The sequence below is a fragment of the Oratosquilla oratoria genome, chromosome 16 (assembly GCF_046742065.1).
Source record: "Oratosquilla oratoria isolate Oo_2021 chromosome 16, ASM4674206v1, whole genome shotgun sequence".
NCBI classification, from domain to species: Eukaryota; Metazoa; Arthropoda; class Malacostraca; order Stomatopoda; family Squillidae; genus Oratosquilla; species Oratosquilla oratoria.
The window spans coordinates 14076990-14100649 of NC_134792.1; the positions used below are offsets into that span (position 1 = coordinate 14076990).

General features: G+C 40.9%; 1 protein-coding gene across 11 annotated transcripts in view; it reads right to left on the reverse strand.

Annotated features, from left to right (window-relative positions):
• Positions 1-23660, reverse strand: part of LOC143033834 (uncharacterized) — a 446867-nt gene that overhangs the window by 318742 nt on the left and 104465 nt on the right. For all 11 annotated transcript variants that reach the window (XM_076199375.1, XM_076199378.1, XM_076199376.1 and 8 more), the window contains one exon: positions 17150-17295. In XM_076199375.1, coding sequence (XP_076055490.1) covers positions 17150-17295 — 146 coding nt within the window. The remainder of the gene's footprint in view (positions 1-17149; positions 17296-23660) is intronic.

Here is a 23660-nt window from a genome sequence, read left to right on the forward strand (position 1 = left end):
TAAAATTACCTTGTTGTTTTGCAAGTATATGCCCAATTCTTTAGATAGAAAATGTCTTCAGCGATTCGAACGGAAATTTGGTTATCAAACTCGGCAACATAGTTTTCCGAGTAAAAATATTAAGGTAAGGAATCACCAAACATAATTTTAAGTTACATAAACAAGTTTATCAACCTATTTTCTCCCGGATATGAGAAGCTTAAGAGCGTTGATCACTTAATGTTTGAGCTTAGGGTCAGCACATATAGGCATATCACCCAGTGCGTCCAGTTCGTATTTGATTTTGTTTACACATATTGACGACCAAAACCACACAATGACGGTTTTTGCTCAAATGCATAATTTATATATAAAAAATAGCACATGGTTGCATTATTTGACCTATTTTCTTCAAAATGTGTGATTTCCATGTAAAATGATCGAAGAGAAGTTACGTTTTTATCCTCTGCAAAATTACTAACCGGCAACCAAGGCCGACCAAACCAAAACGCTGGCTTTTGCTCAAATGTATAATTTTAAATAAAAATTAGCATATGGTTGTATTGTCTGACCTATTTTCTTTAAAATGTGTGACTTCCATGTAAAATCATCAAAGAGAAGTTACGTTTTTATCCTCTACAATATTACCAACCGCCAACTGCCGACCAACGTCGACCAAAGCCAAAACCACGCAATGACGGATTTTGCCCAAATGCATAATTTATATATAAAAAATAGCATATGATTGCATTATTTGACCTATTTTCTTTAAAATGTGTGATTTCCATGTAAAATCATCAAAGAGAAGTTACGTTTTTGTCATGCCAAAGCCGTCATTGTTTGGGTTTGGTCGGCGTTGGTTGCCGGTTGGTAATTTTACAGAGGATAAAAGCGTAACTTCTCTTTGATCATTTTACATGGAAATCACACATTTTAAAGAAAATAGGTCAAATAATGCAACCATATGCTATTTTTTATATATAAATTATGCATTTGAGCAAAAACCGTTATTGTGTGGTTTTGGCCAGCGTTGGTCGACTTCGGTCGGCGTTTAGCGAGACCCACCATTGACAGCTTCATGATTGCCATGAAAAGGCAAATATGGTATGATGGAGATGTCTCACATTGTTTTTGACATGCTCATGCGATTTGTTAATCCATAAAACCCAAGTATTCCGAATTTTAATTAAATTGGACCAGTGGTTTAGAGTTAATGTGTATTTCTTTACCGAAATCTTTACAAAATACCACCCTTAATTCTAACACTTTGTTATGGTAAAGTCTAGCCAAAAATGCGGGCTAAAAAAATAATTTAAAAAATCGTATCTCCCTTATTTTTTAAGCTATTTCAAAAATTTAAAAAGCATTTTGTTTCTAATAAAGTTGTCTTTCATACGCAACAATAATTCAAGGGTTATTTGTTTTTTGAAAATTTTGTGGGGGTACCTACATTATATCTATCAACCTTGAAAAACAGATAAAATTTCTGGCACATGATATTTCCCGTCTAAATCCAAATTGTCTCAGATTTAGTACACTCACTATCCGAGTTACGACCTGTGCGACTTACGTCCACCCGTACTTACGACCACATTCAGCAGATGCCTACATGCACATATTATGAGTTTACTGGTTTACTGTACGTTTGCACGTGGCGTCCAGCATCCCGTACGACAGTTACGGCAGCACAGCATCTCAACAAGGCTGTCTGCCATAATTATGGTATCTCTACCATAATTTAGTGTGTGTCTACCATCTACCATACGATGTCTACCATATACCATAATTTTACTGGAATTGATATTATACCATATTTCGATTCCCAGTTCCCACCGATAATCAGGGCAGGTGGGAATGGTCAGAAAGAGCAGTTTTGCCAGATCGGTGATACACGCTTCCCTGAAAGCCAAGACAGAGTCGGTTTACAGTAGTCCTGCATTCGTACTTTTCATTCTGGTTCGAGTTCTCTATTGGTCGAAAGTCGAGAGCTGTAGTGTACGAACATGGATACAAATAGCTTTAACCTAAGTCTATGATATTCCTGGAGTTCTGAAGTATAATATCTTATATTCAATAAGACAATATATCTCACTGTACTATTCCATGCATAAAATATTTATTTGATGAAATAACGTTATGCTATGATTATCGTTCTTTTCTTATGAAGAGAGACCAAACATGGGAGGCGACGATTGAGCCCAGTGCATAGAAGCGAATCTTGTACTTGTTTTCATGTACATTTGAGGGAATTATTTTAAATGTTATTAAGCCTTTATTACTTCAACCTCTTTTTACTAATTATGCCTCGACCAGCGGATACCAACGGATGCCCCATGGTGCCTCACCAGACCTACTGCCTGATCTTTTCCTCGACCGTACGCACGAAAGTGTAGATGACGTGCAACCAAAAAGTGGATTTTACATTTTTTTGTTTTTTTACATGCCTATTTTCTATTTTTTTATATTTTGTATTTTTGTGTTAATTTGTATTTTCGGTCTCTAATAAGAATCCTGTGTAATATATTTTCTTTCTTTACCCTATCCTATTAATTTATTATTATTAATTTATTATTTAGTATAACAATCAAAGAGTATTGGATATTTTGCACTGAGAATGTTCTACAATGAGGCCACAAACAAGACATTTGAGCTGGATTTACGCTCTGCATCATATGTCCTTGAGTATACACCTCGAATGTATACGGTCCGAGTTACGACCGTTTCGACTTACGAACGGTTGGTTGGAACCGATCTAGGTCGTAACTCGGATAGTGAGTGTATATTGTTCTCCAGATGTCCACCTACCTTTGATAACTTTCTCATAAAAATTAACTATTGTACTGTACCATTTCTCTGAATTTCATTTCCTTGTTTTGCCTAATCTGTGGTGGGGGGAAAAAGAATACTGCCACCAAGTATTCCCACTTGCATCGTAAGAGGCAAGAAAAACAGGACAGGGACTGGGACCAGGCATCCTTCTCCCTGTAGCCCAACAGGGGACATTCCTAAAATAGTAAAGGCATAAGAGGGTCTAGGAGTTTTCCTACCAGCACCCTTAGGTTTTGGTCTTTTAATGTGTGTGGATGTGGTACAGATGAGAGTAAAAGGGAAGAGATAGTATGTTTGTGAGAAGAAAGGTGGATGTGTTGGCTTTGAGTGAAACTATGTTGAGAGGGAAGGGTGAGTGTGAGTTTGGGAGTGTAATTGGGAGGTGTTTAGGAGTGAAGAGGAGAGGGAGAGAAGGGATGACTATACTAGCAAGTGAAGAGATAGGTAAACGTGTAGTGGAAGGTTTCATCAAGGATACTGTGGATGAAGGTGAAGCTGGGAAAGGAGATGTGGGTTTTTGTAAGTGCATATGGGCCTGGTAGTGAGAAGAGTGTAGATGGGAGACTTTGTGGATAGATTTAAATGAGTGCATAGAGGGATTAGGGAGGAACATCAATGTAGTAGTATTGGGAGACTTTAATGCTGGGGTAGGAAATGAACCAACTGATGGAGTGGTTGGGAAATGTGGAGTTCCAGGAAAGAATCATAATGGAGAGTTGATGGTGGAAATGTGTCTAGAGACTTGATGATAGCAAATACAGTGTTTTGGAAGAAAGTCAAGCATAACTACACATGGGAGAGGGTGGTGGATGGAAGGGTGGTAGAGTTTTAATGAAATATGTACTGGTAGAAAGAAGTATAATAGGAAGAGTTAAGGATGTACATGTTCTAAGGGGAGAGAGTGGGGGAATATCAGATCATTTTTTGGTGGAAGGTAAGTTGAGAGTGGAGGATAGATGGAGAAAGAGGAAAAGGACAAAAGGTAGGGAGGTGCTTAGAGTGAACTATTTAAATGAAAAGGAAAAGGAGTACAAGAAGCTGAGGGAGGAGTGGGAGGGAGTGAAGGATAGAGTTGAACTAGTTGTGGAGGAGTGGGCATGGTTCAAGTGTACATAAATGGTGTGTGGAACAAGAAGGACAGGAGGAAATAGAAGGAAGGGTAGTGAATGGTCATATGAGGAAACAAAGAAGGTTGTAGAAGAGAAAATGCGAGCTTTTACAGATTGGTTACAAAATCGGACAACGCAATCATATGAGAGGTACAAAGAAAAGAGAAGTAAAGCACATGAATAGCAAACATTACTGAAGCCAATACTGATCCCTGTGGAACTCCACTAATCACCTCCCCCCCCAAGCCGAACTTTTTCTCTGAGCACCACCCCATTTTCCTTCCATACAAAAAAATATTCAATCCAGTTTAGTAGTTTACCTTGTATCCCTATGTTTTCCAGTTTAATAATATTTTATGTGGAACTTTGTCGAAGGCTTTTTGAAAGTCTAGAAAAGCGCAATTGGCCCATCCACCCCTTTTTTATATTACATCTTCAGTAGAAAGAGATTAAATTTGTGGCACATGATCTTCCGTCTGAATCAAAATTGTTTTCCAGGTGTATCCATCTATTCTTAACCCCTTCCATACGGTGCCGCACACGTAGGCGTCATGAGGAGCAAGTGGATTCGCGACGCTGCCATATCGGCGTCTTGATTATATTTATTGTAGTCGCCCCTGTGTTTTTACATTCTCCCAAATGCGCCCTTAATCCCATTCTCTGTGGTTTTCAAAATTCGCGGGTGAAAGAGAGAACGATCGATATAAGCGGCGACTATATTTTATGACGCGAATATTATTTCGTTACGTCGTACGGCTGGCATTGGCTGCTGCCCGCGAGATTTAAGTCCCGTATTGAAGTGGTTAAAAACCTTTTTAAAAATTTTGGCTACGGTACTTGTAAGGGAAACAAGTCTGTAATTTGTTAAATCTTATTTGTTTCCTCCTTTGTATACTGTAACTATTGGCATTTTCCCAGTCATTTAGTATTTTTCCTTCTTTGAGTGAGCAACTTATGTTACATATTTTGTCTATTAATTCTTCTTTACATTCTTTTAGCATCCAATTTGCTATTCTGTCTGGGCCGTGTGATTTACCTGACATCAAGGTTTATTCATTGATCCATTATTTCTTTTGGTGTTATTTTTATTTCCCTCACGAGGGGATCACACTTTGTTTCTTACATCCCAATGCTGGACTTTTTCTCTAGTGAAAACTTGACATGATTGTTCATGACTTCAGCCATTTCTAAATCTTCTGTGTATTCCATATTTCCATGACAGTTTCACTATTTCCTCACTGATAACCAAAAGCAACCATTGTGGCTGATGCAGGACTTTTGTACTCTACAAATCTCATGATACAGGACCTTTTCTATATTCCACCGATCCATCCCCCCCCCAAAAAAAAAGATACACCATATCACAGAGAGCATCCATTGAACTTACCACCCAGCTGCTCAATTTTCCACGTACAATAATTCTATGATGCATTACAATATGTGCACACCTGTCTTTCTTTGTATCACTACCTCAAATCTGATAATCATTACAATTATTTGAATATTACTATTATAATTATCATTATCACATTATTGTTATGAAGAGGCAAGCTGATTGAAAGGAGACAACTTGTGAACTTAATTTATGGCAATTCTCCTTGGTTCATTCATGTAGAAACAATCAACTTTTACTGGGAAACATTTTTTGGTTTATGACAAGCTTGCATAAATAAATCGTAAGGTCTAGTAGGTGATAGAGTAATCCAGGCAAAGGCTCAGACCTCATTATTTTCCCCTTCACTGCAATTATATTCCATGACCTATCCTGATCGATCTTTCCCTCACACACACACACACACACACAAAATAGACATTTGGAACAAGTTAGATGAGAAAGTGGTGTGTGCAAAAACAGTACATGAGTGAAGAGAGGGCGAGGGAGGGAAGGGGTGGCTATTCTAGTAAGTGAGGAGATAGGTAAACGTGTAGTGGAGTGGAAGGAGGTTTCCTCAAGGATAATGTGGATGAAGGTGAAACTGGGAAAGGAGATGTGGGTCTTTGTAAGTGCATATGGGCCTGGCAGTGAGAAGAGCATGGAAGAAAGGGAGGCCTTTTGGATAAATTTAAATGAGTGCATAGAGGGTTTAGGAAGAAATGTCAATGTAATAGTACTGGGAGACCTTAATGCTAGGGTGGGAAATGGTCCAATCGATGGAGTGGTTGGGAAGTGTGGAGTTCCAGGAAAGAATCGTAGTGGAGAGTTGATGGTGGAAATGTGTCTAGAAAGAGAGTTGATGATAGCAAATACAGTGTTTCGGAAGAAAGTCAAGCATAAGTACACATGGGAGAGGGTGGTGGAGGGAAGGGTGGTAGATAGAGCGCTAATGGATTATGTAGTGGTAAATAGGATTATGATAGGAAGAGTTAAGGATGTGCATGTGCTAAGGGGAGAGGGTGGGGGAATATCAGATCATTTTTTGGTGGAAGGTAAGCTGAGAGTGGAGGATAGATGGAGAAGGAGGAAAGGGACAAAAGGTAGGGAGGTTCTTAGAGTGAACTCCTTGAATGAAAAGGAAAAGGAGAAGGAGTACAAAAAGAAGCTGAAGGAGTGGGAGGGAGTAAAGGATAGAGCAGAGATGGGTGTGGAGGAGGAATGGGGATGGTTCAAGGAGGGAGTCTTAAAGTGTGCAAGGATGGTGTGTGGAACAAGAAGGACAGGGGGAAATAGAAGAAAGGGTAGTGAATGGTGGGATGAGGAAACAAAGAAGGTTGTAGAAGCGAAGAAGCGAGCATTCACAGATTGGTTACAAAAGAGGACAGGGGAGTCATATGAGACGTACAAAGAAAAGAAAAGAGAAGTAAAGCAAAAGGTAAAGGAGGCAAAGAGGAGAGCAGATGTGAAATGGGGTAGGAGTATGACAGAAAATTTTGAAAGTAATAAAAAGATGTTTTGGAAAGAAATTAAAAGAGGAAGAGGAGGCGAATCAAGTAGGGAAGAAAAGGTAAAAGGTACAGATGGAGAGATGATAATGGAAGAGATGGCAGTGAGGGGAAGATGGGCAGAATATTTTAGGGAGTTGCTGAATGTGAAGGAGGATAGGGAAGGAAAGATGGCTGCAGTGGGAAATGCGAAGAAAATGAGAGTGATGAGTGAGGAGAATGGAGGAGAAATAAGGAAGGATGAGGTGAAGGCAGTTGTAAAGATGATGAAAGCAGATAAGGCACCTGGTCTGGATGGATGCCATGCAAAATGTCTGAAAAAGGGAGGTTCAGTGATGGTGGACTGGTTGGTGAGGTTATTTAATGTTTGCTGGAGAGAGGGTAGAGTACCGGAGGACTGGAGAAGTGCCTGTATAGTTCCTCTTTACAAGGGAAAAGGGGACAAGTGTGAATGTAGTAGTTTCAGAGGGATTAGCCTGTTGAGTGTAGTAGGGAAGGCTTATGGGAGGATCTTAATTGAGAGGATTAGGAGAGGAACAGAAGGAGTAATTGGTGAGGAACAGTGTGGATTTAGGATGGGTAGAGGTTGTGTAGATCAGATCTTTGTGGTAAGACAGATATGTGAGAAAGCTATAGGAAAGGGGAAGGATGTTTTTTGGGCTTTTATGGATCTGGAAAAGGCTTATGATAGGGTAGACAGAAAGGCACTGTGGGAGGTTATGCAGATTTATGGGATAGGAGGAAAGCTTTTGGGAGCTGTCAAGAGTTTTTATGAGAGTAGTAGAGCATGTGTTAGGATTAGAAATGGAGAGAGTGAGTGGTTTGAAGTAAAGGTGGGACTTCGTCAAGGATGCGTTATGTCGCCCTGGCTGTTCAACTTATACATGGATGGGGTGGTGCAAGAGGTGAATGCTAGGGTAGTGAGTCAGGGATTGGAGATGGTTAAAGAAAATGGAGAAAAGTGGGAGGTGAGCCAGCTGTTGTTTGCGGACGACACTGCGCTTGTGGCAGGGTCAGAGGAGGGATTGAGGAAGCTGGTGGCAGAGTTTGGGAGAGTATGTGATAGAAGAAAGCTAAAGATAAATGTGGGTAAAAGTAAGGTGATGAGATGTACAAGGGGTGAAAGTGGCAGTAGACTGGAAGTGAGCATTAAGGGAGAGCGACTGGAGGAAGTGGATAGTTTTAGATACTTGGGTGCAAGTGTAGCAGGAAAGGGTGGAGTGAAGGTGGAGGTAGAATGTAGATTGAGAGAAGCGAGTAAATGCCTTGGTGGTTTAAAGAGTGTAATGAGGAATAGACATTTGGGAATGGATGCGAAGAGGAGACTGTATGAAGGAGTGATTGTGCCAACAGCACTGTATGGGGCAGAAACGTGGAACATAAGAGAAGAAGAGAGAAGGAGTTTGAATGTGTTTGAGATGAGGTGTCTGAGAAGTATGGTGGGGGTTACTAGGCTGGATAGAGTGAGAAATGAGGAGGTGAGGAGGAGAACAGGGGTGAAAAAGGATTTGGGAGATAGGGTTGATGAAAGAATATTAGGATGGTTTGGACACATGGAAAGAATGAGTGAAGAAAGACTAGTAAAAGAGGTATGGAAGGCAGATGTGGAGGGAGTGAACATGAGGGGACGTCCTAGGATTAGGTGGATGGATGGGGTGAAGGGGGCTTTGGGGAAGAGGGGAATGTCTGTTGAGGAAGGAAGGGAGAGGACGGAAGACAGAGGTGAGTGGAGAATGGTTGTATATGGATGATGTGACTGCATGAGGAGGAATGGGGTGGGGTAGTATGTGTATGTGAGAGTAAATTTTGACGCAGCCCGAAGGGATTTCTCCCCGTCCTCTCCTTATATGCAAGGGGGGACGGAGAGGGGGGGTCGCCGATTAAATGAAGCGGCCTTGCTGTGGATGTACTGTGTCTTGCGACACTGCTTCTGACCCAGGGCGGTGGGCAGGGTGCAGGGATGACCCGTCATCCAGGAGGTGCTCAGATGAGAGGAAGGGTGGGAGGGGTGTGGAGTGTATTTAGGGATGAAATGGGTGGGAGTGTTTTTATGCCTTTCCCTTTTTGGCTACCTCCCTTGGAAGGGGGAAAAAGCCTTGGTGTATGTATGTATGTATGTAAAAACAGTTTAGATAAAATGAGATATAAAGACGGGACACCACAAGCATAGGTCCCTTTCCCATAAAATACAACTAGATAAATACACACACACACAGTGAGAGGAAGGTGGGAAGAGTATTTTAGTGAATTGCTTAATGTGAAGGAAGATAGGGAGGGAATGGTAGTTGCAGTGGGAGGCACTAAGAAAATGAGTGTGATGAGTGAGGAAAATGGAGAAAAAGGGAAAGATGAAGTGAATGCAGCTGTTAAGATGATGAGAGCAGGTAAGGCACCTGGGTTGGATGGATGCCATGCAGAATGTCTGAAGAAAGGAGGTACAGTTATGGTGGACTGGCTGGTGAGGTTATCTAATGTCTGCTGGAGAGAGGGTAGAGTGTCGGAGGACTGGAGGAGTGCCTGTATCATTCCGCTTTACAAGGAAAAGGGGGACAAGTGTGAGTGTAGTAATTTCAGAGGGATCAGGTTGTTAAGTGTAGTTGGGTGGGCTTATGGGAGGGTTTTGTTTGAGAGGATTAGGAGAGGAACAGAGGGAGTAATTGGTGAGGAACAGTGTGGTTTTAGGATAGGGGTTGTGTAGATCAGATTTTTGTGGTAAGACAGATATGTGAGGAAGCTATAGTAAAAGGTAAGGATGTTTTTTGGGCTTTTATGGATTTGGAAAAGGCTTACCACTGGGTAGACAGGAAGGCACTGTGGGAGGTTATGCAGATATATGGGATAAGAGGAAAGCTGTTAAGAGCAGTCAAGAGTTTTTACAAGAGTAGTAGAGCTTGTGTTAGGATTAGAAATGGAGAGAGTGAATGGTTTGAGACTTCGTTTGGGATGTGTTATGTTGCCCTGGCTGTTCAATCTTTACATGGATAGGGTGGTACAAGAGGTGAGTGCAAGGGTAGTGGGGTCAGGGGTTGGAGATGATTAAAGAAAATTGAGAAAAGTTGGAAATAAGCCAGTTGTTGTTTACTGACTATGCTGCACTTGCAGCAGGATCAGAGGAGGGATTGAGGAAGTTAGTGACAGAGTTTGAGAAGGTGTGTGAAAGAAGGAAGCTGAAGATAAATGTGGGTAAAAGTAAGGTGATGAGATGTACAAGAGGAGAGTGACAGCAGGCTGGAAGTGAGCATTAAGGGTGAAAGACTGAAAGTGGATAATTTTAGATACTTGGGTGCGAATGTGGGAGGAAAGGGAGGAGTGGGGGGTGGAGGTAGAATGTAGATTGAGAGAAACAAGTAAATGCCTGGGTGGATTAAAAAGTGTAATGAGAAATAGACATCTGGGAATGGATGCTAAGAGGAGGTTATATGAAGGAGTGATTGTGCCAACAGCATTGTACAGGGCAGAAACATGGAACATAGGGAGAAAGAGAGAAGGAGTTTGAATGTGTTTGAGATGAAATGTCTGAGAAGTATGATAGGGGTACAAGGCTAGATAGAGTGAGAAATGAGGAGGTGAGGAGAACTGGGATGGTAAAGGAGTTGGAAGATAGGGTTGATGAAAGAGTATTAGGATGGTTTGGACACATGGAAAGGAGTGAAGAAAGATTAGTAAAAGAAGTGTGGAAGGCAGAGGTGGAAGGAGTGAATATGAGGGGGGCATCCTAGGATGAGATGGATGGATGGGGTAAAAGGGGCATTACAAAAGAGAGGAATGTCTGTTGAGGAGGGATAGTAGAGGACAGATGATAGGGGTGAATGGAGAAGGGTTGTGTATGGATGATTCTGTGATGCATGAGAGGGAGTGGGTGGAGGATGGGGGTGAGGAAGTATGTATGAAAGATAATTTGACGCAGCCCGATGAGATTTCTCCCCTCTGCATGAGGGGATGGAGAGGGGGGTTGCCAAATTTATGAAGTGGCCTTGCTGTGAATGTGCTGTGTCTTGCGACACTGCCTCTGACTCAAGGCAGTGGACAGGATGCAGGGATGACCCGTCATCCTGGGGGTGCCAAGATAAAAGGTAGGGAAGAGGGTGGAGGGGAGTGGAATATGTAGGGAATGGAATGGGTAGGTGTGGTTTCTATGCTTTTTTCTTTTTGGCTACACCCCGTGTAAGGGGGGGTAGCCAAAAATCATTCCATTTCTTAATCTTCTGCAAATTTGCCTCACCTAAGTTTTCTTCAATTCTTTCAAACATTGCCTGTGTGTATATTTAACTAGTTGTATTATATGGGAAGAGAGCTATGATCGCTCGTAGTGACTATCTTTGTATCTTTCAGCATCGAGTTTGTTATTAAATTCTTGAATAATGTTTGCACACACTGTTGTCTTGTCTAATTTATTCTAGGTATCCACCATGCTGTGTGGGAAGCTATTCTTTTTCAGAGCTGTTCTATAATTATCCTTTTTGACTTTCTTTTCACATCTTGTTTTTCTCTTGTCCCAATTTAATAAATCATCTCTATCTAGGATTTCCATTCCTTTCACAATTCTATAAATAGTAGATCTCTTTCTCTTCTTTGTTCCAGTGTTGGTAGTTCCAATTTGGAAAGTGTTGGTGCCATCTTTGTCATTGGTCTTTGTAATCTTTTTGGTCTTATCAGTGTAACTTATTTTTTCTTGGCCATTTCCTCATCCAAATAGTTAAATGTCATTTTCATTGACCTTAGTAAGTTGAAGGTTTGTCAGACTATTTTATTGATATGTTTATCTGGTGACATGTCTTTGCTGATTACTACTCCTAGGTCCCTTTCCGAGCTTATCTTTTTTTTCTTCACCAATTTTCTAATTTCTCAATATTCTATTTTTATTTTTTTCCAACCTACATTATACTACACTTCTTAATATTAAAGTTCACTTCCCATTTCAGACTCAATTTCCAGATTTTATCTAGGTCTATCTTCCTCTGTACTTATTTTCTTTAGTATTTTTGCATCATCTGTAAAGAAGTTCATATACAGTCCACACCTTCATCCATGTCATTTATATATATGGCAAACATGACTGGAGCCAATACCCAACCTTGCAGGACACCACTTATCATTTCTTCCCAGGTTGAGTATTTGTCTCTAATTACTACCCTCATTTTCGTCCCAGTCAAGAAATATTCCATCCATTCCAATAATTTTCCCTTAATGCCACCTACCGATTCCATTTTTCTTATTAGTTTTTTGTGTGGTACCTTATCAAATGCTTTTTGCAGATCTAGAAAAGCACAGTCTGACCATCCCTTTCTTGCATTATTTTTATTAGTCTCAAGTAGAAGCAGATCAGGTTTGTTGTACAGTAAAAGCCCTCTTATCCAGCATTCTGGCATCTGGCATATTTTTTCCGAGCATTAAAATCGATATGAAATAAATACAAATCGATAAAATTTCCTGAGCAAGGCTTTAATTGTTCCCACCATCACCAGAGCGCACTGTAAAAGTTTCCTGCTTAAGCTTGTAAATTATGATGACGGTACAATCCCTGAGTTCCAAACAAATTTAATGTAAAAGACGCTATCTTTATGGCTTCGTTAGCTTGGCAGGATGTAAAAAAACAAACCTTGATGTGATGTTGGCATAAATTGTATCCCTTGATCATGTTTGAAGAGGAGGAGGATTCTGACTTTGAAGGGTTTGGTGGCAAGAGAAATTCAGTGGTGAGTGAGTTGAGGGAGATGGCTGGTGATGCTAAACTTAGTGTAACAGATGAGGTGCTAAAAAGAGTGGGTAGATGTGGACAAAGACTAAGTGGTGACATTCACTCTAACTGATGAGGAACGTATCAATGCAGTAATTGAAGATAATCTTGAGAAGAAGACAGAGGCAGATAGTAAGGAAGAAGATGACCCTGAGCCTAAGGTGGCGTGGAAAGATGCTGCAAATGGTTTAGCTGTCTTTGTTAAGTTTGCAGAGCAGAGCTATATGTCCATCCGAGATGTTATGTCTCTTTACTGCATTCAGAATGAGTTTTTATTGCAAAGAGGAGAGAGCTGCAAACAAGCCAACATAAGAAACTATTTTAAAGTAAGTTGTAAGGGAAAGAAAGAGTGGCAAACAAGTACAGAGGATGGTGATAAACTGGATGTTGGCGAGTGAGGTGGTTTTGTTTGTTTGTTTATGTGCTTTTTTATGTTAAGTTAAATGTTTATGTTATGTTAAATGTTGTTAATAGTGAATAAAAATGAGTTGATTGTAGACATACTGTTTCTGTAACCCTTCACTTATTTTAGTAACCCCTTCAGAAAAGTACAGAGAAGGTTAGTGTCTAGTAATTAACTGTATATTGGTGAGTGAGGTGGTGACGCCGCAATCATGTGATGCTTTATGTTACAGTATGCAATATTATATGTTAACTGACATTAATAGTGAGTAAAGGGGGTGACTGAAGACATATTTCTGTACCCTTTCACTTACTTTAGCAACCCCTTCAAGTATCCGGAATTTTCGAGTAACCAGCATGCCTTTGGTCCCAGTGATGCCGTTTTGTTGTCTAATTTGTTCCATGTATTAATCGCTCTGTGTGGGAAACTGTTCCTTTCCAAAAAAAATTCTATAACTATCTTTTTTCAGTTTTTTTCCGTGTCCTCTCATTTTACCGTTGTCCCACACTAACAGGTCATTCCAGTCTAAAACTTCTATTCCTTTCATTATTCTGTAGATAGTCAGCAAATCTCCTCTTTCTCTTCTTTGTTCCAGAGTTGGTAGGTTCAGTTTGGATAGTCTTTGCTCATATGTTAGTTCGGCGAGAGTCGGTGCTAGTTTGGTTGTCGCTCTTTGTAATCTTTCTAGTTTCTTAATATTCTTTTTGGTACTGGGTGTCCAAAGTGATGCTGGTCTTATTAGTGTAGTTAGTATTTTCTTTATCATTTCTTCATCCATATAAGTAAATGCCACTTTGATTGACCTCAATAAATTGTAGGCTTCTCCGAATATTTTATTTATATGCTTATCAGGTTTCATGTCCTTTCCAATCATCACTCCAAGATCTTTTTCAGTTTGCTTTTTTTTTTTCTTCTCCAATTCTGTAATCTTTTGATATTCTGTTTTTACTCTTTCCAAATTCCATTATACTGCATTTCTTTATATTAAATTTCACTTCCCACTTTTGAGTCCAATTCGATATCGTGTCCAGATCTTGTTGCAATGAGTTGCAGTCCTCTTTCATTTTTACCTTCTTAAGTAATTTTGCATCATCTGCAAAAAAATTCATGTACACGATATTCCTTGTCTAAATCTAAACTGTTTTGGATTCAGTATATTTTTTCTCCCAGATGTTTAACCCATCTACTTTTGACAACTTTTCACATATTTTTGCTATTGTGCTTGTAAGGGAGGTCTGTAGTTTGTTGGATTTCCTTTGTTCCCTCCTTTATATATTGGTAGAATATTTACATTTTTCCAGTCCTGTGGTACCTTTCCTTGAGTGAGTGAGTGAGTGACAGTAGTGTGTGTGAGTGTGAATGTGAGTGAGTGAGTGAGTGAGTGAGTGAGTGTGTGTGTGTATTTACATAGTTGTATCTTATGGGAAGGGGAGCTATGCTCATGGTGTCCTGCCTTTGTATCTCAGTGTCTAGTTTGCTCTTAAATTTATGTATGGTTTTTGCACACACTATTGTTTTGTCCAGTTTGTTCCAGATGTCTACCCACCCCCAGATCTCTTCTATAAGTTCTCTTGTCCCAATTTAGTAAGTCCTCTCTATCAAGGACTTCTGTGTCTTTCACTATTCTGTAGATGGTTAATATGTCACCTCTCTCTTCTTTGTTCCAAAACTGGTAATTTCAATTAGGCACCCTCTCCTCATATGACAGATTTGAAAGTGCTGGGGCCATTTTCATGGTTGCTCTCTGGATTCTTTCAATTTTCTTTATATTCCTTTGTGGTACTGGTTGACCAGTATTGCAGCATGCTCCAGTCTAGGCCTTATTAGTGGGACTATTATTTCTAACAGTTTCTTTGTCTAAATAGGTAAAAGACATTTTTATTGATCTTGGCAATTTATAGGATTCTCCAACAATTTTGTTTGTTTATCAGGGGACAATTTGTTTGAGATAATTACTCCCAGGTCTTTTTCAGATTCCACTTTCTTCACTTCCTTTGTTCCAACTCCTGATTTTCTCCCCCCCCCCCTCAAACTCCATTATGCTACAATTCTTAACCCGTACATCACCGGGCAAAAGGTGTATACCACCCCCCTAAGTGTCAGAGCCAAAATAGATTCCTCCCTTCAATCAATTGAAAATTATGTAAAACCAACAAACCTTGCTTATTTTGATACACCTTAGCCTAGAAGTGGAGAAACTAGGTTGATTTTGTTGAGATATGCGTGTGAAAGTTTGTTAGAAAATCCATTGACTTTCTTTCTCTCCTCACGCTGGTTGAACGACAACGTCCATTGTATTTTTTGGTGGAAGCTTCGTTAGTTTCAGAATGAAGGAATTTGACATTTATGTTTCAAGTCAATGTATAGTCGCCCATAATAGTCTGACACGGAAAACATGTTTATAAATGGTTTTTGTGGATTTTTTGGCAAATACTTATCACTTTATTATGTGGTAAATTGATTTTTCGGTATCTTTTTTTCTTTTAATATAATTTCATGGAGGATAGGTGATTATGGTGTTTCTTATTGTTTTGGTATATGCTTTAGTAAGCATCCATCATACCATTATTGGCTGGCCATATTTTGTATTACATATTTATTACAAAAATTAGTAGTGCGAAATTGCCAGTTCTATACATCTGAATACATATAAGTACCTGCCTAACTGTGGAAGTACAACTTCACCTCCTACTTAGTTTCATACACCAGAATTGCCCATATTACATCCAAAAGGCCTATTTTATACCCCAAGTTAACCCCCTAAAAAATTGGGTGCCTTTTATAGCCAATGGATAGGGCTACTTGGTTGTTACCACAGATTTGACCCTCAACGTAATGCCCATTTTTGAAATTGCGGTATATATGGCGCTGACACTGTAGGGGTTAATGTTGAAGTCCACTTCTAACTCCATTTCCAAACTTTTAGGTTTCTCTGTAGTGATTCACCATCCGTTTACGTATTCACTTTCCTCAACAATTTAGCATCTACAAAGAAGCTCATGTAACATTCCACATCTTCATCCAGGTCATTCACATAAATAGCAAATATTATTGGAACTAATATGGATCCCTGTAAAACTCCACTAATCACCTCCTCCCAAGCTGAACACTTTTCTCTGAGTACTACTCTCATTTTCCTACCATGCAGGAAATCCTCCATCCAGTTTAGTAGGTTACCTTGTATCCCCATGTTTTCCAATTTTTTTAAAATACTTTTTTTTTGTGTGTGTGTGTGTGTGTGTGTGTGTGTGTGTGTGTGTGTGTGACACTACACCCAGATGAAGCCAATTCCAGCCTCATATTTCTACAGCAATGGGTTGACTCAAGGAATGATAAGAGGCAGTCTGGCAGGGAAAATAGCCTGTGTGAATACACTCACACATGTGCATGCACACACACACATGCACCTACCAGACCTTATGATTTATTTATGCAAGCTTGTCATAGAATAAATAATGTTTCCCAGAAAAAGTTGCATATTACTACATGAAAGAGAAATATCACGTCCATACATTTTCTCTTTTCAATTGCCTTGCCTTTTCATAACAATTATGATGTGATGATAATAATGTTAATAATCATAATAGTAATAATATTAATTATAATAATAATGATAATCAGTGATGAATCAAAGAATTATTGTAAATTGGGCATCTCACGAGACATGATGAATCATTAATCAGTGTACAACTGGCAACCCAATGTTTGCACGAAAATATATGAGTCATACCGAAGTGGTTAAAGAGAAGAAAGAAACATCAACAAGATTGTGGGAGTTTTAGGAATTATACTATTGAAAATTGCTTTTCACTACACAGACGAATGGATGAAAAAATCATCACCTTAATCTGGCCAACAAAGAAGAGAAAGGTGACATACTGACCATTTACAGAATCATGAAAGGCACAGAAGTCCTTGATAGAGAGGGCTTACTACATTGGAATCAGAGAAATACAACAGGACATGAAAAGAAACTCAAAAAGATGTTATAGAAGAGACCTGGGAGGAGGAGGAGGAGGAGGAGGAGGACAAGAAATACATACAGAGTGGTGGATATTTGGAACAAACAGGATAAAACAATAGTGTGTGCAAAAAACATATACAAATTTAAGAGTAAACTAGTCAATGCAAGATACAAAGACGAGACACCACAAACATAGCTCCCCTTCCTGTAAGATACAACATTGAGTATACACAAAGTCAACACATTACCTCATTTCAAATACATCTTGTAACTTTCTTGCCATGGCAACAACATCATGGTCTGGAGGGTTGTACTTGTAACAATTGGTAAATATTGTTCTTACATCTCCTGCAAACTCGGCTCCATTCTTGTATTCTCTATTGTCCATCTTGTTCTGAAAAATAAAATTTTATAATTGGACTTGTATTTTAAAATAATATACATACACACATATACCAAGGCTTTTTCCTTACAAGGGAGGTAGCCAAAAAGGAAAAGGCATAAAATCATTCCCACCCATTCCATCCTTGAATACACTCCACACCCCTCCACCCTCCCTCTCATCTTAGCACCTCCTGGATGACAGGTCATCCCTGCACCTTGTCCACTGCCCTGGACACACACTAAAATACCTGTGGGACCAACAACAGGTGCTTGCAAGATGAACAGAAAAGCTGCCCATTATCAAAACCTGTTAACCCTCTTAGGAGGTGCAGCAGAGAGGATGACATTGAAGTTGAACTGTATACTTTTCTCATACATGAAGATCTGACAACTGGTAACAGCTCTCTTTACCCTAACACTTTCAGCTGGTGACATGAAAACATTCCCACACTAATAAAACACTAGTTTCTTCTCAGAGAGATTGAGAGGGCCCCGCCTTATTAGTGAAACTCAATGCAACAATTACTAAAAGATCTCTTCTCCATTTTAATAGGCTGGCATATACACATACATCCATTACTCACTTGTTATTCCATCTATATAAGCATCTCATGGATGAAGGAGCATCCATGTTCCCTATCATTGCTTGGGTCAGAGGCAATGAAATGAAACATTTGCACAGCAGGGTCCAACATTTAATGAAATTCAAAGCAACAATTTTCCTAATTTTTAGTGGCTGGCTTATTTATAGCATACACACATGGCCATCCAATACCCATTTGTTGCCCAGTCCATCTCAACCCCTGATGGATGAAGGGACCTTGTCCCTCTACAGTGTGTTAAGGTTACAGGTAATATTGTAAGACAATATTTCCACACTAGGATCCCACAGCCAGAACTGGCATACCCCATTCCTTCATCATTTCAAGCAGACAAAGACATCACTTAGAGCAGTGGCTTCCTTCACTTGTTTACCTTTCTCCATGAGCTATCATTCTAACTCTCTTCATTGCTCAACATTCTTCTTACATGCAATCCTTCTTCCTCCTCTTGGTCTTCCTTTGAAAATAAATCCATATACTACTTTTTTCCTTTACTTTTTTTTTTTTTTTTTTTTTTAAGGATCCCCTTTGGGGCTACAGACAGAAGGATGCCTAGTCCTATCCCTGTCCCATTCTTGTCACCTTATACAACTGAAGTGGAAAACTTGGTATGTTACAGGACAGTAACAAGAATGGGGAGGACAGCATGACAGAGGGACAGTTGCAGTATCATAAAGTATCATCATTTCTCTATGAATAGAGATTTCCTCTACCATAGACAAAATGATGTGGCTCTGGTTCATAAGGGTGTCCCATAAGGCCCCTGAAGTATCAGCTGCATGTTACTTAGGAGTTTTTAACCACACAATAACATGCAGCCAATATCCAAGATTGTATGGAGGAGTGATTGTACCGACAGCACTGTATGGAGCAGAAACATGGAACATAAAAGAGGAAGAGAGGAGGAGTTTGAATAAGTTTGTGATGAGGTGCCCGAGAAGTATGATAGGGGTTACTAGGCTGGATATAGTGAGAAACGAAAAGGTGAGGAGGAGAATGGGGGGTGGAAAGGGAGTTTGGACAAATGGTTGATGAAAGAGTATTGAGATGGTTTGGCCACATGGAAAGAATGAGTGAAGAAAGACTACTAAAAGACATGTGGATGGCAGGTGGAAGGAGTAAACATGAGGGGGCCAACCAAGGATGAGATGGATGGATGGGGTAAAAGGGGCATTGAGAAAGAGGGGAATGTCTGTTGAGGAAGAATGGGAGATGACAGATGATAGGGGTGAATGGATAATAGTTGTGTATGGATGATGCTGTGATGCACGAGGGGGGATGGGGGAGTATGTGTGAAAAATAAAATGATGCAGCTCCCCATATTCTTCATTTCTGCATGGAGGGGGGGGGGGGACATCCAGGAGCCAAGATAATAGGGAGGAGGGTGGACAGGAGTGGAGTATGTGGGGATGGGATGGGTGGGAGTGGATTTTATGCATTTGTGTTTTTGGGTACCTCCTTTGTAAGGAGGAAAAATCCTTTGGTATATGTATGTACTTTTTTCCACTCCTTGCTAATCTATCCTCATTTTTTTCATATGCTGAAACCACTAAAACACTCTTTGATCTACCCAACCAAATAGTTCTTTCCACCCCTGCCCTATGCCTTACCTATACATTTCTTACTACTTCTTAACACTTTTCATTGGTCAGTGACCTGGACATTCATAGCAAGATGTCTTGCCTGAATATAGAAGGCTCCCAAGAATAGCAACTGAGAGCAGGATCCTCATAAGTTGTTGTTCTTGGACATCTCTATATTCAAGCTAGACATCCTAACACGAATGTCCAGGTGGATATCTTCAAGCCTCTATGAGGTGACAGACAGGCCATCATGTCCCACCCAGACAGGTCTAACCAAATTTAGACTGCCCCAGATGCAACCATCACACAGAACACCTCATAATGCAATGCCCCATACTGATAATCCCCAGAGAACAGGACACCTCATACTACAATACCCCATACTAACAATCCCCAGAAACATACATATACCAAAAGGGAGGTAGCCAAAAAGAATAAGGCATAAAAACCATTCCCACCCATTCTATCCCTAATACACTCCACACCCCCTCTACCCTCCCTCTTATTTTAGCACCTCCTGGATGAAAGGTCATCCCTGCATCTTGTCCACTGCCCTGGGTCAGTGGCAGTGTTGCAAGACACAGCACATCAGCAAGGCCGCTTCATTAAATCGGTGACCGCCCCCCCCCCCCTCCATCCCCTCATGCAGAAAAGGAGAAGATGGGGAGAACTCTCTACGGGCTGCATCAAATTTTTCTCGCATATACTACCTCAACCCCCATCCCCCCATCCATCACAACATCATCCATATACTACCATTCTCCATTCACCCGTCTTCTGTCCTCTCCCGTCCTTCCTCAATAGACATTCCCCTCTTCCTCAAAGCCCCTTTCACCCTATCTATCCATATCATCCTAGGTCGCCCCCTCATGATCACTCCCTCCACATCTGCCTTCCATACCTCTTTTACTAGTCTTCCTTCACTCATTCTTTCCATGTGCTCAAACCATCCCAATACTCTTTCATCCACCCTATCTCCAACTCCCTTACCACCCTTGTTCTCCTCCTCACCTCCTCATTTCTCACTCTATCCAGCCTAGTAACCCCCATACTTCTAAGACATACTTCCCCAGAAAACAACACAATATCTCTTCCCTAAGTGATTTACAGTCATGCCTGGAGGCTCTTGCCAATTTCTTAATTATCATTTACATACATACATATACCAAGGCTTTTCCCCCCTTACAAGGGGGGTAGCCAAAAAGAAAAAGGCATAAAATCATTCTCACCCATTCCATCCCTGAATACACTTAATTATCATTTACTTTTTATATTTTACAGGGTGGTGATTGGAGTGCATGTCTTAGGCTAAGCTATTCTTAACCTTCCTATAGCCTCTCCTCCTAACTGCTCACATGCTACCTTCCCGTGGTCACCCGTTTATTACAGAATGCATGTCAGGCGGCATAATCAGACCCCCCTGCTGCCTTGTTGTTGTTGTCGTTCCCTAGACTGTCTGTCCGAGCAGTCCCGTCTCCCCAAGGAATGCTACAGCCGAAACTGGGTTTTCCCACAAATCCTTTATAGAGTGTATGTTGTGTTGTTTGCGTGCATGATTGTGTATAATGCAGTCTTCCATTATGTGTTGTATGGTATGGGGTGAAGTGTTACATCCTGGGCAGCTGTTCACAATGCGGTCATCCAGCCTGTTCTGGTAGCTTAGAAGTGCTGGGTGGTGGCCGCACTGCAGTCTGGCCAGGTGGACTCTGTCCTTTTGTGGGAGAGAGGATTCAGAAGGGTGGATATCAGGGGGTCTGGCATGCAGCAGTGTGTTGTCTTTCAGTGTGTTAACCACTTCAGTACGGAACTTAAATCTCGCGGGCAGCAGCCAATGCCAGCCGTACAACGTGTCGTAATAATACTCGCATCATAAAATATAGTCACCGCTTATATCGATCGTTCTCTCTTTCACCCGCAAATTTTGAAAACCACAGAGAATGGGATTCAGGGAATATTTGGGAGAATGTAAAAACACAGGGGCGACTACAATAAATATAATAAAGACGCCGATATGGCAGCGTCGCGAATCCACTTGCTCCTCATGACGCCTACGTGTGTGGCACCGTATGGAAGGGGTTAATGGAGTGGTGAGTGATATGATTATGAATATGTTTCCGGAGGCTGGTATTTGGTGGTTGTGGAGGAAGAGAAGAGAGTATCTGTGTGTGATACAGGCCTTTGGGTGTTGTTTTAATGTTTCTTGGTGTGTGAGGGTGTTCTGCTATGTAGTGTAGCAGGTGTGATGTGTTTGTTGTGGCTATGGCAAGTGTTTGTGTGCCTCATGTCGAGGTGGTCCTTGACTTTGAGGACTTTTGTTTCATGGTGTAAATTGTCTGTAGGTGTTGTATTTGTGCAGCCTGTAATTGTTTTTAGGGCTTTGTTTTGTATGATTTAAAGGGTGTTGTGGTGTGTCTCACTGAGATTAGGAGCCCATGCAGGACTCACATAATTCATCACTGAGCGTATGCATTGTTTGTATATTGTTGTATTAGAAGGGGGCTCTGGGGAAGAGGGGAATGTCTGTTGAGGAAGGACGGGAGAGGACAGAAGACAGGGGTGAATGGAGAATGGTTGTATATGGATGATGTGATGCATGAGGTGGAATGGATGGGGGGATGGGGGGTGATGTAGTATGTGTGAGCAAAATTTTGACGCAGCCTGAAGGGATTTCTCCCCGTCCTCTCCTTTATATGGGGGGACGGAGAGGGGGGGGGGGGTCGCCGATTTAATGAAGCGGCCTTGCTGTGGATGTGCTGTGTCTTGCGACACTGCTTCTGACCCAGGGCAGTGGACAGGGTGCAGGGATGACCCGTCATCTAGGAGGTAGCTAAGATGGGAGGGAGGGTGGAGGGGTGAGGAGTGTTTTCAGGGATGGAATGGGTGGGAATGATTTTATGCCTTTTCCTTTTTGGCTACCTCCCTAGTAAGGGGGAAAAAGCCTTGGTATATGTATGTAGTTTCTTTGTTTTGTCCAAATGTTGTTCCAGTGATTGACTTAAGTGAGTTAAGTCTAGGTGTGCATTTGTTTTTTATGTTTGATATGTGTTGTTTGAAAGATTGATTGATTTATGGAATTTTTGGCTCGAAGGCCAAGCACCGGAGCCGGTAGGCCATTCAGCGCATATTTATCTTTTAGATAAAAATTCAAGTAAAACAGTTAAAACATTCACGAACACACATCAACAACATACACTCACAAGCATTCATATACACAATTTTAAATTTCATAAAATAAATTAATGTCTTTTAAAATCTTTAAAACATTCTTCACACGAGCTTCCTCCCCTAAAATTTCTTTAAAAGATAAATCTGTTAAAAAATTTGCCCTGCACTTATTAGAGAATGCAGGGCACTGAATTAAAATGTGTCTTATTGTCAAAACTACTTGGCAAGTGGGACATTGGGGGGCCAGCCTTTCTGCTCCACTTGCCATTAAAAATTTATGAGTAATGTAGGAATGGCCAATTCTCAGTCTTGTCAAGACAATACTTGACCTTCTGTCCAAAGGAGGACACTTCCAAGGGTTCACTAAGGGGTGAATCTCTTTTAATTTATAACTACCGTCCAGCCTTGTCCATTGCTCTGTTGTTTGAAAGACATGGATGTATCGTATGTTACACCAAGAATTTTCAGTGTGTTTGTGTGTGGGGCCAAACGGCGGCAACCAGCCCTGGCCACCGGCTCTATGCAGGTGGCACCGATCCCCAAGAGGAGCTACGACTGCCTTGGGGAGTACCACAATCCTTTTTGTCAACATGCTGCTTTGTAGGGTATGCCTCTTTAGGTAAATGCTAGAAGGAAAACTCCAAAACAAAACCATGCCAGTCAGTCTGGCTGCAAGGCGAGATCTGGTGGACTAGATTATCAGCAGACTGATGCAACTTCACACCACAGTCTTGCACGTGACACCTGTGTGCCACAGGTGGAAGGTGTAGAGCCAGAGTGTGTGGGCATCACTCTGGCAAAATGTTAGCCACCATAAACAAAGTCAGGCCAACAGCCTTTTCAGTCTAACTACTGTCTCCCTAACACCCTCTTATTTCCTTTCTCTTCCTTTCCTCCTAACCCTACCTAAAAAGACCAGTGGCGATGGGACAAGGGTGGTGGGAGTAGGCATGGTGTAGCTGGAAGCTCTTACTCTGGATCTGCACACTGGCAGCAGGCATGTGATGGCAACTTCTTGTGACTGT